The following is a 14,926-nucleotide window of genomic DNA, read 5'->3' as shown; positions in this document are numbered from 1 at the left end:
CAATTTCTTTGGTACACATTCATTAGTGCTTGGTTTTAGGCATCCTTTCATATATATCAATTCCCTTGCACTATGTTATCCCCATGACAAAGATTAATTATAAGTAATGTTGTTAAAGACAAACATAATATATATCGACGAGGTCAACGTTAAAATTACTCCCAAAATTAAAAGAGATTGCTAATTAATGTTGGTTTGCAACAACCAACTTATGATTATTAGTGTAATGGACATCGATCCTCCAAATATCTCAATAATAGTATAATAATATTGTCTATTATGGATATTAATCTTAGTGATTTTACTTTTGGTTTCACCTAAAAAGCCTTGTACTATTAAAAATAGTTGTCGTCTCTTATGAACCCATGATCATCTTCTTATCTAACCAACGTAAAACTTTGATTGCATTCCAAGTATAAAATTGAAAAGAAATAAAGCATTTCAAGGATTACAATTGATGTACTACATGTAATAAAATAGAAAAATCTATAAGTTGCTTATGGTTCAATAATAGAAGAAATTAAAAGCAACATCAGTAGTGATGTTAATCCATCTCATCAGTATCACATTTAGCCGATACTAATTATGACTTTCTAGTAGTTACAACGTATAAAATTAGAATATAATCATATTAACACTCACAATTTTCTTAACTAAGAGAAGTAAATCAACAAGTATATCAACAATCTCTCAACAATTGCACTTGAACACACCAAAATAATTCATAGAGAAGTCTTCAACTAATAACACACTAATAAGTATATAAAACTTACAAACCACCTATAATCAAACCAAGAACTAAATCAAAAAGAAATAATCAACCGTACAAGCAAATATATGTGTAGGTAATCTAGACGGTTCCATTAGGCAGCTAACCAAACTAAACTATCTGTAGAAAGAAAATGACAAACATGAGAAGCACCTGGTTTAGTTTTCAGAACTTTAAATGAGGCATGATCTTTGTCCCATTGAGAGGTGTCCATGTGGCAGATGGCACTTGCTTTCATTCTGTCACCATTGTCAGCCCCTAGCAAAATCTCAAACAGCCTGTTGTTGCTTTCTTGGCAATGACAGTAAAAAATAGCATAAGGGTAAGGCATGCTGTGGCATGTCACCATTTTTGCAGCCACTGTTTCTCTAGGTTCCTCCAAAATTGTATAGTTTTGAAGGAGGATAGTGGAGTTGGAGAGACGAGTGGTGGTCAAGACTTTCAATTGGGTATCACCTCCCAACATTTTAGTAGCAAAATCCAACATTGATTTTAAAGAAGTGGCACAGAATTTGGTCTCTCCTTTGATGGATTCAAGCTCACATTGCTTAAGAGTATATTCAACAGCTTTGGCTTGGGGAGAGTCCTTTGGAAAAGAGAATAGAGTTAAAAGGTATTCAAGTTGTGATGTAGAGAAAGGAATGGAATCCGCTTCTTCTTTAGGCAGAAGTTTTGGGGTTTCTGATGGCCTTGAGTAAGGAAAATAAATAGGCATTTTTTTTCCAACTTTCAAATCACTCAAGGTGAAGAAAACATATAATAAAGGATCTAAATGCTCCATGTGAGATGATGCATGAGCATGCTTATGATTTTTGCTCATCTTCGGGTGACCATCATCAACTTCCTTTATATGAGTGTTTGTTTGATCATTAATTTTCAGATTCACAAACTGTTCGATGTCTTTATCATAGCCATCCGTTAATTTCCTAGCAGAACTTTGTTGTACAACCTGCAGTAGAATTGAAAAGTAAAGAACAAGTGCTAAGGTGTCAAAGTTTGATTCAGAAAGAAACAAAGGGTAAATTTGCAATCTTTTTTGTTTCAAGTTTTTGATTTCTTTGATTACCCTATCCACAAATTTTTTTTAAAAAAAATTCTAAGTGCTAAAGGAAACAGAATTGAGATTAGAAACTAAAGAAACAAACCAGTTTCAAATTGTAGCAAGGATTGAGAATTGTTATTTTAAGCATGAAGTTGATTGTAAATCCATAAAACTTACCACTGCAATGAGTAAACTAAGGAGGATGAAAGAACAAGAAGTAACTTCAAGACGCAAAGCCATCTTTCTCTGGTGATGATCTGAAAACAAGGAGAATTTGGAAGTTATGGATATCAGTAGAACTCTGGACATAATTACAATGAGAAACACACGATTAAAATGCAATGTTTGAATATAGTAGTTTTATGTCATGTAATATATTATTAGTTTTGACCTAAATGATAGGTGGTTTTTTAAAATTAAATATAGCATATGATGCCATAGGCAAAAACTCATTTTAAACTTATTGGGGACAAGTCAATGAGATAATTTCTACTATTTGTATAAACTTTTTTCTTTCGCCAAGTGAAACGTTTGACTGTGACTTAGATTATTATATTTTTTCCTAGAACTACTTGTTTTTACCAGCATTTGGTTGATTATAGGCCATAGGGCCTAGACTACGAGGTTTCCATGGATTCTTGTGTTTGGTGCTTAACAGCTTCCTATTTAGTATTAATAATTAAAGCTATGTTCTTTTAGTAGTGGAATTCTTGATTCAATTAGATGAATTACCAATTATGAATCAACCACGAGAGAATAGTTTGATGTCTAAACTTTGATGCTATATTTTATATTGGTTTCTAAATTACAAATACTTTACAGTTTCCTCGATTCTACGCAAAATATACTTTACAGAAACCTAATATAGACATTAATTATTTTAACCTAACTTCTTTTCCATTTAGAGCATTAAAAGGCACCTGAAACAGAATTAGGTTTCAAGTTTCAAAATGAATTAAAATTTTTGTTAAGAGCATCAATGCAAAATCACCAACAATGACCAAAGAATTCTTTTATGCCAAATTTAAGACTAAAACAAAAGATTCAAAAGTTGACAAACTAAAATAAAATATATGAAAATTTAGAAATGACCTAAACCCAATATATACAAATACTCAAGACCAAAATAGGATTTATAAACAAACTTACTAAGTTATGTTATCATTTATAGCCTGTATTATTATTGTTTGCAAGAGGTATATTTACCTACATAAATCTACTAAAATAATAAAAAACAAGATGCATGCTTTTCCTCATTTTGACACACAAGAAAAAAGGGGAAAAGAAACCCAATGGTAATCCACTTGGAAGATCCCAATGCTAAACCTTTCATGTGCATGTATTATGCTTTTAGGTAAAAGATTCACAAGCATGGAGGTTAGGGCAAAGTTGAACTTAAAATAGGTACAAGTGGTGGAGTGGCATTTACTAGAAGCTAAAAAAGGACTGCAGAAAAGAATAAAGGGAAGTCTTGAACGGCTCAACAACCCAAGATGTTGATTGGTAACCTATGGCTTTTTCCATATTGGCATTAGCAAAACCATGGAAGAACTTTTGATTGCACAAAGAGGAAACTTTGTCAACAACAATAGAGAGAGAGAGTGGAAAGTGGACAAATGAGTTTAATAGACAGGTGGCAAGAGATTAGACTTCAATCAATAACGCCTCCTCCAAGAGTTGATTAGAGAGACAACTCTATCCAAACTAAACTAGAGATATACTCCATGGTTGAGATGAGATGATAAGTTGGTCATTGCTCAACCCATGTATCAATTACTATCATTGACAATTGCTAGTTACGTTTTAGTAGGTCAGCTTGAGCATGACTACTAGAAAATGATAAGGACACATTTGAAGAATTTGGGTTTTTGAACTGATTGCTCGGAGACAAATGAATGGGATTCATTCTGTAAAAATACAGCCGCAATTTTAGTCTGTCTAACTCGTAGTTTCTTGGTTTTGGCTTCGAAACAATATCTGGGAGAATCCTTCGAGGTTGGTTGAGAATACCTGAATTTCCAAGACTCTGAATCAAGTTTGGTGAATGAGGTGGCAAGACTTTTCCTTTCCTAAGCGTTTATCTCGAAGGATTACCCTTTTGTAAAAGTACGTACTTTTCCATCTTTAATTAAGTAGCTAGATAAGCTTTAATATCAATGAGGGGTGTAAGGGAGAGGCTGTTTTTATCAATAAGTCTTGGTTTTGGACAATTTTAACAAGGGCTAAAGTTTCTGTCAAAAGGTAAGCGATAGCTCATGTAACTGAGGAAGCCACCATCATAAAAGTACCTAGCCTTCTAGAACAAACTATACGCAGTAAGAAAAAAGAAAAAAAGAACTAACGCTGTGTGTAGACTTTCCATTCAACTTCGACCACTCACAAACGGAAATTACTATGTTAATATAATTTTATACATATGCTTGGCTAAATGGACAAAGAATAACCTACAAAATACACTTTTAGAAAGAGATACAGTAACTCAGAGCCCCCACCAGCAAAAGAATCAGAGTCAAGTCTCATGATTAAGATAAAAGTCAAATGATATGCTATTTACTCTAACAATGCGCTTAGCCTGGTTATAGATTTGATATATATGTGTGTGTGTGTGTGTGTGTGTACTTGAATATGGACTGCACAGTCCAACGCATTCAAAGCTGGAACATAGAAAGATTTTTACCTCTTCCTCGTGTTAAATTGTTCTATCGTAACACGGTATGATAGTTTTTTGTTTCTCAACGAACCCCTCTGATATAAAGATGACCGTCTCTTATACTCCTCCTACCAACAGAGAACTCTGCTTTAGGCTGAAACCTTACTTTTGATAAAGCAAAAGAGACCTCTTAGTGGGGTTGGTCTTCCCATTACTTTGAACGTTTTAAAGTAGAAATCTAAGGGAGGAAAGTGATAATGGAGATAAGTTATAAACAGATTCACGTCCACTTCCAACCAAATAGAATAATAAGATGTAACAACCCATTGAGGAATTTTATCAAGCAGATGATGTGCGTGTAGAAGAAAAAGAAATATAAGCACAATATGTGGAGGGGGCAAATTTCATAAGCAATAAAAAAGGATTAACAATCTCCAGCTAATGAATTACGTGCTTTACTCAACTGAAAGGGGTGTCACATCAATCCACAAACAGTAGTCAACGACTGTAAAAGGGAAGAATCTGAAGCGCCTCCAAAATCTTTAGCTGCATTATGAGATTGAATTTCTCCATTTCTCCATGGTTGACTTTAGATATTGTCTGTTCTATTATCGTGATCAAAATGGCATCCCATTCCCAAATTCATCATAATCACGTATACATAATAATATGCCCCCTTTCCCCCTTTTCGTTGATCTCTTGATTGCCGGCCACTATTTCAAAAGTGATCTCCATTATTAACAAAAGAAAATGATTTTTTTAAAAAAAACCCAGTCATCAGTTTGACGTTTTGCAACCAACCCATATAAAAATTTGTACAATGGAAGTCAAACAACACAGCTTGAGGTTGTGAGAAGTTGCAGTAAGGCCCTGAAAGGAATTTGATTAATGGGGTTTTTTTTATTTATAAAAAAAAGAGAAAACAAATGTTTCTTCAAGTGGAGGAAATGGAGTTGACCTTAGAAGCGGTAGCAGGTGGGAATCAGAGGAGGAGCCGACCTTCATGTGCGTCCAAATTCAGAAGCCCACAGAAAATTGTTTAATCAAAGTAAACCAGTTGGTTCATCCCGATGCATGGAAAAAAGTGAAGCTATTTTATTCATCATTCCCAAAATTAAAAATACTTTCTTGTTCATGTTTGTGGATCCTATTTTAGTGTCTAATTGTAGTAGGAATGCATACATTCACTATCACCTTAATGTTACAATTGAAAATATAATAATTATTATTATTTGGATGGTTACCAATGTTGTAACCATTTTATGATCATAATTGTTATGTTTTTATTACCAAATTGCTTACATCTAAATTGAATTTGTGTTTCTTTTCCAAGTTTTTGATTTTTTGTCTCGACAAGATTTTCTTTAGTTTCATTTCTTTTATGCATGAGATGTTGTGATAACCTTGTGAAGCAATTGACACACATACTCATGTTGAATTTTGCTTTTAAGGCAGTGATTTTCGTGGCACAATGACTAAGAGATTCTTACCCCTATCTCATGTATTCCCTATCCCATCACAAAAAAAAAAAGAAAAAAAATTATCAATTTTCTTTTAAATCTTATTTTTGTGTGATGAAAAGATAGTAAATATGCACCAAGTTTTTCATTTTTGAAAAAAATATTTTTTAGGAAATATGCATGGAAATCTTATAACAAAAATTTGAAAATAAGGAAAATATAGTTATATTTTATGTTTTTAAATAGGGATAATTGCAAATTTGATAATTAGATTCAAAATATTAACATATATAACAATATTTTTTAAAAATCGTAAATATGACAAAATCTGTTAATCAATAATAGACCATGTCGGTGATAGACAATAAAAAACTATCACTTTACTATATTTGTATTTTTTTTTAAAATGTTGCTATATACTTAATTATTATTCTTAAGACTATTACCAATTATAATTACCCTTTCAAATATGTGTTTGGCGACTGATTAAGAAATTGAATTATAATTTTAAATAATGTTTATATATGTTTATACAATATACTTATAAATCATAAAACTACTCTTACTTATCCACTAAGATTTAGTTGACGACAAGTTATTGTTAATTTATTTAATAATATAATTTATATTTAAAAAATCGGTTAAATTGCATATTTGGTCCCCATGGTTTAGAGAAAGTAGGAGTTTAGTCTCTATAGTTTGATAAAACCCCATATGTAGTTCCTATGGTTGGAAAAACTTGCAAAAATAGTTAGTACGGGAGGGACTATTTTTTATGATTTTATCAAATCATAAAGACTAAGTTCTATCTTTTTGAAATTATAGGGACCAAATTTGTAATTTAATATAAAATATTTACTCATTATTATGTAATAATATATAATTTATAATACACTACATAATATCTATTATATTAAAAAAAATGAATTGAGTTCCATTTTGCAACTTGATATGTTATTTCTAAATGTTTTTATATCTATCTAATATAATTTTACATTTTAAAATGTAAAATTAAAATTATGAATACAATGAAAGCATAAAAATGTTGTTTTAAGAATTTGTAATGTTTAAATCATACAATTTGAAAATAGTTTTCAATAACAGGATTTGAGTTCTCTGCCAAACATCTACCGAACTCGATAAATCTAAAAATATAAAATAGAATCTAAATTATCTACCAAACAGATATTTATTAACTTAAATTGTACTGACATATTATAACACTTAGAATTTACATTGGATTGTATTCAATCTATCTCTACTTACGAGAGAATAGTTTGGATATGGACAATGTGGCGTACGTCGTTCTCAACCACCAACACATGCTCTTTTTGTTGGTCCACTCTACTATGAGATGATTGTACACATTCATGATTGTTAGTTGTACCGATATGAACTTTGAACTAATTAATCATTGTATATCAATTTAAACAATGAACATTAATAAGCAAATCAATTTATATTTTTTGATATATTCTATTTGGATAAACATCATACATGTGTTATTATTAATTAAATTTCAATCTCTAAACTTTCATAGACTTAAGTTCTCGATTAGAATTTTGTTTGAAAATGGTTAACACATCATTTTATTAATCTAACATATGAAGAAGTGTGGACATATGTAAGAATGGAATGCATGCGCAAGTTTCAAATATAATCTTAACAAAAGAGTCCAAATTGATAACTTATAACAATTTAGATATTTATTTAGAACATATATGTGAAAGATTGAGTCTATATCAACTAAAATGTAACAACCATTTATCTACTGATTAGTTATGTTTAGTTTGAAAAGAGGTCTTTTTATTTTTTGTTTAAATCATATTTTGGTCTTTGAATTTTGAATCTTGTTTTATTTCGGTGATTAAAAGCCCCTAAACTTTTATAGTTTTATGTTTCATTGAAGCAATATTTTGTAGGGTTTATTTTTATAGATGGGTTGCATTTAATTGATTCTACTATATTTTGATTATACTCTATTTTGATCTAATTTTCTTGGAGATTCCAATTTTCTTTTTAAAGGAAACTTTTAGAAAATAATTAAAAAAAATGATACTACGACTTTAAAAAATGGAAAAGATATGTGCAATAGAGGGTCTTCAATTTACGTTTTGCTTGAGCCTATTGCAATTTCTTCGTCATTTTCATTTTAGTCTCCAAAGCCTGAGTCCATTGTCATGTGTCATTATCCTTTTAGTTATTGTCATTGTCTAACATTTTATACACCTCAAAAATCAACCTCTCAAGTAGATCACTAGATTACAAGAAAGTTGAATACTAGAAAGTATTGATATTTCAACCCGGTAGACAAGAAATATTAAATTAGAATAATAGATTTTTTAGTCTAAAGTTATCAACTTATTTCGAGTCTTAATTAAATCTATTAGCACCTAGTCATCTAAAAATAAACACCTCAACATTGTGTTAAAAGGTAACAGATTAGATCAAAGTAAGCACTTTTTCAAGGTTTAAATCTTACTTTAGATTCAGTTCTGCTTTTTTCTATAGATTTTTAGAAATGTCTATTTTAGTTTTTAAATTTTAAAAACGGTTTATTTTTTTTTAATATGACAATTAGGATTGGGAGATCTGGACCTCTCACCTCTAGAATGAAAGATTACGACAATTACACTGAGCTAATTAGACACATTTTGGCTAAAAAATGTTAATTTTTGTCTTTACTATTAAGATTTTGTTAATCCTTTCGCAGAAATATGAGGTGCCTTATATTTTTAGATAACTAGTCTTTAGATGGCTTGACTAGGATGCCAAATAAGCAAGTCAACTTTAGGCTAAAAATTATAAGCGTTTAATTTCTTGTCAATGTGTGGCAGGGATGATTCATATTATACAAGCCAGAAAAGACTTAATAGCAACTCCATTCTTGCTTCTCCATGGTTTCAACCCTCTTTACCTTCCCTTGGGAGATGGTTGGTATTTTGAAGGTGTGAGGAACACTTAGTTCCACCCTCAACGCAAGCTCTTGCATTCTTACTTCATCATCTCCCAAGCCACCATAATACAAAGATTATTCTTGATTTTGAAGATGTAGGAACCTTGTTCCACTTTCATGTTTTCATAAAGACAAATAGGGTTCTTCTTGTAGTGATGCTATTTGAAAAAAAAAAGTATCACAATCAATCCTATATCCCAAACATAAGAGAACAAATTAAGCACTTAAAATTTATATGGATGAAATTGTGTTTAGCTTCTGTTGAACAAGATGAAGGTAAAGTAGAATGCAACAACCAATCCATTAAAATAGTGGAATGATTAAACACTTGACACAAAATGACTGAAAATTCAAGAATCTTAAAAGCAGAAGTTCAAGTAGCTTAAAATTAGGGAACAACTAAAGTAGGAAGCACTCACTACAAATTCAGAGACTAAAACAAACATTCGTTAAAATTCATATACCAAAATAAAGTAAGATTCAAATTTCAACGATCAAAATAAGATTTAAAAACTAAAAGTTAATAGAGATAGAATTAGCGTGGGTTAAAAGTATTTATTTTTATTAAAGATTTAACTCTTCAAAGTGCACTCATTGTCATAGAAAATGATTAAAGGTTCACATGGCTTCTTTTGAGGTGGGTGTAGGCTTTGTTTAATGCATACCTATATACATTAAGTCTAGAATATAGCTCCATGTGCAAAACATTTGTTATAAGTTAATTTAGTGGACGACTTAGGTAAACATCTTTCTATAAGCACACAATATGCATTTTGTTATTTAATTTGTTTTGAAAACTATAACATAAAAGTAAAACCGAACCAAATTTTAAAAACTAGGCTTTGAAAGCACTATATTAGTGGTAAAATCTGGTCAACAAACTCCCGTGACTCTTACGTATCGCCAACCGTAAATTTGTAATTTGGAGAAGAGATTACCAGCAAAACAAAGAAAAGATAACACTATGGTGTACTGATGCTTGTTGCAATCACTATGATACTTAAGTTAGTATTTTACAAATGAGGGTAAGTAATTTTTAGAGAGAAGTTGCGAGCTTACCTTTAATTTATAGGGTTGTCATGCACTATTTATAATGGAGTTCTCGAGTTTTCCTTGTCCTTTTCAAATTTGGAATCTACTTCTTTTTCCTATTTAGAAACTAGAGACTCGTGGTGATTTGTGCCACTAAGGACGTTTCAAATTGAATCAAAGAGTCAATCTGATACAACCACTCATGTGGTATAACTAGGCTCGGCCTAAGCTTAGCCTCAATTAAGGAGGTCAAGGAGGACTATAAGGGCCCAATTGGCCTCGGTCGAGGCAAATCGATGGGCTGCAAATGGGCAATTGGCCTCAACCTCGACCCTTCTGAGTCAAGTCAGTCCAATTTGGGTTCTGACTTAATTCTCTTCTCCTCCTATTTGTTAAGAACTCTCTTAGATCTACCTCTTTCCATCCTTAGATCCATTTTTGGATCGAACATCTCTTTTTGTTTTATTTATCTTTATTTTTTTTACGGAAGAGTCACCCACGACACTAAAAAAAGTAATTTTATTATCAATTAAAACATTAAAAAATTTCAATATTTCAAAACTTAAAACGAATAGTTTTCAAAAAACTCATTTTTGTCTGAGAAGTTTAGGTATTTCTCAGATAAATGTAAAACTATGGTTAACAAAAGGAGAGAAATAAACATCAATTTAATTGAAAATAAATTAAACATGTCAACATGATAGACATTTCAAAAAAAAAAAATATATAAAAATTAAAAATTAAGAAAACTCAAATTAATAAATAAAAATGTTAGAATTTTTTAAACCAAACCAACATACTTATTATTTATATGATATTTACATTAGTTGTTTATTTTATTATGTAAAGGAAATTTAATATCATAATTATAACATATATATAAATTGAAGAAACTATACCAATAATTATTAAGATAGTTAAAGTTGGGAAATTAACAATTGAAAGATTTTTTGAATGAAAAACTTTGACTAAAACTATAGTTTTGTGCTAAATACATGGGTTGCCTTTTAAGTTCCATTTTTATTATGTATTTGATATTTTTCAATCAAGTACAACTCATGAAAAATGATGATGTAAGTGAAAACATATTCCCTCCATTTAGTAAAGTACTCTATTTAATTTATAATTTGATGTATACAATACACTACTGAATATAATTAGTTTACCAACTTATTCATATTATATAATCACTTGCAATAGCTTATACGACTCAAGTTGAAAGGAACTTTTTGGACATAAAAAAATGTTACTCACAAAAAGTTTATTTCTAATTTTTTTAAGACAAAGAAACAAGAACCAATTTATAATAATTTTTAAATGTACAATCAAGTTCGATTACAACCACATGTGGATTTAGTATAGACCTATAGGTTGGAGCGTCCTTCAACTTTATACTTTTTATATTTTGTTATATAACTGAAATACTGTAATATAGTGTCAATACTAGAAATACAATTTTTTTTTTAGTTAAAAAATCTAAATATATATGTATATATTTGTTTTTTTTCGTGATTTTGAGACATAAACTTTTGGTCAAAATCTAAAAACACAAACAAGTTTTCAAAAATTATTTTAGTTTCGAAACTTGATTTGATTTTTAGAATATTATTGGTAGAAAGTAGATAATAACAAATCTAGAGGTGAGCAGAGTAAAACTTAGAATTTAAATTTTAAAAAGCAAAAAAATAAAACCAAAATAGTTACCGAATTGAAGAATGAAAGTAATTTATAATCACAACACTTATCGATGCTTTTATTCTTTTGTGATCCTAGAAGACATTTTCCTTTTATTTTCACGACTTGATTTATTAGGGCATTTTCTCGATTGTATATAAAATTATTTGTTTAATTTGAAAACAAAACATGTTATTGAAAAAAAAAGAGAAGAATTATATTATAAAAAGATTTATTATTTTGAGTCTTATGATAGAGACAAAGTTGATATGGAATCATGGCATCTTTCCTTACCATTATTGTTTATTACATGATCATAATAATAATAAGAAAATAGTTACTTGAATCCATTACTTTTTCTAATTTTACTAATCACACCAAGATAAAATACATCTATGCTATTGCTAGGTAAAGAACAATTAAGGAAGGATAATTGAACCTAATGAAGAGAAGAATAATGCATACATGCATGTCAATTAACACTCAATTTCAAATGTCCTGTATAATTTCTTTGAGTTTTATAGGGCATAACATATAAGACTCCGAAAGGATGAATTATGAGTGGGAGAGACACAATTTAGACTCACTTAGATTTGACATTTTAAGGTTTCATTTTTAATTTGTCTTATACCCAAAATTTTCAAAATTAGCTATAAAAACTAAGAATCTTTTTGTTTTTGTTTTTCTTTTTCTTAAAAAAAAAAAAGAGAAAGAAAAGAAGGAACATTAACTTTTTTTTTTCTTTTGTGGTTAATTGTATACTAACTTTAGGAAAATAGTTATTAATTATGTCATGATCATGTTTGAGTCAAGTTTGTTTAGAATCCACTAATCAAGTACAGTTGTACTTTTTAAAGGGTCTTCTTTTTTTTTGAGTTTGTGTGATGCATAAAATCATATGAAATGAGAGTGCATGCTTACCACACATAAAGCAACAAATTAGGGTTATAGGTCAAATTTCAATTTGCAAAACACTTTATTATTTATTATTAAATCACATCCAACTTTGAAAATTACTAAAAAAAAGTTTAGATGAGTGTGTGGTTGGTTGTTGCAAATATATATATATATGTTGAATAATTTCTTTTTGGTTGACTTTTGATACCCATTAAAATGGCACCCAAAAAATTCATAATCACTTTAAAACTATATGGCTTTTTCCCTAATTTGCTCCCCACTATTTAAAAAAGCGTTTTCTTTCCATTAGCTTTATAGAAAAACACAATATTGATCATGTTCATCCTCTATATGTACAAACCCTAACCCCACAAACACATTGTTCTTTTTGGCAACTAAATTTAAAATATACTTTGAGTGGTGCAGTCAATCCCATAAAAGATAGTGCACATTATAGCTTATGACTTTGTTACATTGTCTATTGAGAAGAGTAAGAAAAAACTATCCACATATGTATTGATAAGAAATAAAAGAAACTTTATACAACATTTGCCTACATTTTTTTTAATTAATTATTATATGTGTGAGGGTTTTCGACTACCTTAATGTGCATCTTGATCAATCATATCACAGGACTAGCTACCATAGCTAGATTGGATTCATGACCTCTTAACCCTTTATCAAAATCATGCCTCTTATTTACCGTTAGGTAAAGTATTCTACAATAGTGTCTACTTTAAACATAATGTCACGTGGTTAGAGAGAATGTGACAATAAACTCTCATAATTATACTTGTAGAAACCATCAACCTAAAAACCTTTCATGTTGATGAAGATACAATTGTTTTCACTTATATACAATGGATCTCTGTGTTTCTAACCAAAGTGATTTCAAAACATAAAGAACTATCTCCCGACAAGAGGACACCAAGAGTTACGCCCATCTCTCGATGCATGAGTAGGTCGTTGTCAAGAGATTGATTCAAAAATCATAAGTTGAAACTAACTCCTAGAGATAGTGGACTTCGTTAGAAGATTGGGGGTAACTGTCAACCCTGCAAGATACAACCTTCTGGAGTAAGTATCTGCTAACAGTGTATAGGGAGTTGGTAATATCTCTCGACAGGGTGTACTACTTGTTGGAAGATGGTCTCCCAAAGGGGTTTGCATGCCCAATTAACCTCCATTGACGTTTGCATTTCCTAGAGTTTAATTTCGACATGTTTTTTAGCATTTCTTGACGAATGTATGCGTCAGAAAACATACGCCTTTTCGTAGTGTGAAACTTTATCTGCATCTAACAATTCTCCCATCCAACAAAGTACATTTTTAAGGATCTCTGTTTTCCACTCCCTAAGAAAGATTTTCTATCATCAAGGTTGAAAGCAAAGGCAAATAGAAGTACTCTTTAAATTTCTCCCCTCAAACAAAGGTATACTCTTTTCACATCATCTAACTGAGATTAACTTTCTATCATTCCATTAGAACTCTACTTTACTTTCTACATTTCTACCACACTTTTCGTATATATATAATTTGTATATTCATTCATAAGGCCTGCTAATCATGTTTGGAATCTAAGGATATCACCAACCCAACAAAAGTTAGACCACATGACTCTAATGCCAAAGAATGAGAACTACAAGGGTTAACAAAACTTTCACTTATACCCACAATGATATATAATATTGTTTACTTTGTGATTTTGATATTATATGTATGTATGTATGTATGTATGTGTGTATGTGTAAATGTATGTATGGATGTATCTATATGTGATGAACCTTTTTTTTTTCTTTCTAAGCATTGTGAAACTCTGTTACCAGGTTTTATATGTTTTTTCCTCATTATTAGGTGAGATTTATATCCTCCATCCATACATAACAAATATATATATATATATTGCTCTTAAGAAAGACTTAGACAAAAAACAATTTTTCGAGAAAATAAAAAAACAAAGATAAAAAGAAAAGAACCAGATGTTAGGTAGCTTTCTTGTACTAATTGTGCTGTCATCAACGTCCTAAATCATTGATCAGCAAATAAGTTGAGAAATTCATTGTTATTCCCTTCCAGAGATTTAGGTCTCTCTCTTCTTCTTCTTCTCTTGTAATTGTTGTTCTTTTCCTTTTATTATTTTTGGAAGAATCTCTCCTTGTATTTTTAAAACTTCAACACCAATGTCAACACACCAAACGCAACATAAGAAATTTGAAGTTTGAAATTGACAAAATAAACCTTAATGAAGGAGGATATATCGATTATTGACATGGAGACTACTTTTTTTATTGTCAAAGATTCTTTTGTTTTTTTGTGAATAATGATGGTGAAGTTCAAATCTTCATACTTCACTTGTTGTATTAATAAAAGTAGATTTTAAATAAACTATAGTCGGTTATTCTCGAATATTTAATAAGTCATGCATGTCTATTATTGTTTGCTACTA

General features: G+C 30.2%; 1 protein-coding gene across 4 annotated transcripts; it reads right to left on the bottom strand.

Moving 5' to 3' along the window:
• Positions 1 to 623: 623 nt before the first annotated feature.
• Positions 624 to 5,631, bottom strand: LOC107991552 (BURP domain-containing protein BNM2A-like). 4 transcript variants are annotated; one of them, XM_051091706.1, is made up of 6 exons: positions 5,420 to 5,631; positions 5,263 to 5,331; positions 4,926 to 5,174; positions 4,489 to 4,589; positions 1,989 to 2,068; positions 624 to 1,718 (listed from the first exon to the last, which is right to left on the bottom strand). In XM_051091706.1, exons 5-6 carry the CDS (start codon positions 2,049 to 2,051, stop codon positions 864 to 866), a joined length of 918 nt encoding a protein of 305 aa, XP_050947663.1. In that variant the 5' UTR covers positions 2,052 to 2,068; positions 4,489 to 4,589; positions 4,926 to 5,174; positions 5,263 to 5,331; positions 5,420 to 5,631; the 3' UTR covers positions 624 to 863. The 4 variants fall into 4 exon arrangements, with proteins under 4 accessions (XP_050947663.1, XP_050947665.1, XP_050947664.1 ...); XM_051091708.1 differs by having other exon boundaries at positions 4,489 to 4,699; positions 4,926 to 5,331; XM_051091707.1 differs by having other exon boundaries at positions 4,489 to 4,622; positions 4,926 to 5,331.
• Between the last annotated feature and the right edge of the window lie 9,295 nt (positions 5,632 to 14,926).

This window comes from Cucumis melo, chromosome 11, assembly GCF_025177605.1.
Source record: "Cucumis melo cultivar AY chromosome 11, USDA_Cmelo_AY_1.0, whole genome shotgun sequence".
Classification (NCBI taxonomy): Eukaryota; Viridiplantae; Streptophyta; class Magnoliopsida; order Cucurbitales; family Cucurbitaceae; genus Cucumis; species Cucumis melo.
This window is presented reverse-complemented; position numbering and strand designations above follow the sequence as displayed.

What these genes read in the sequence shown, in the direction of transcription:
- LOC107991552 (XM_051091708.1), bottom strand. Translation starts at nt 2,051, where the DNA reads ATGGCTTTGCGTCTTGAAGTTACTTCTTGTTCTTTCATCCTCCTTAGT. An exon ending in TTAGTTTACTCATTGCAGTG is followed by an intron (nt 1,719 to 1,988) that starts GTAAGTTTTATG and finishes ATTCTACTGCAG; the next exon opens with GTTGTACAACAAAGTTCTGC.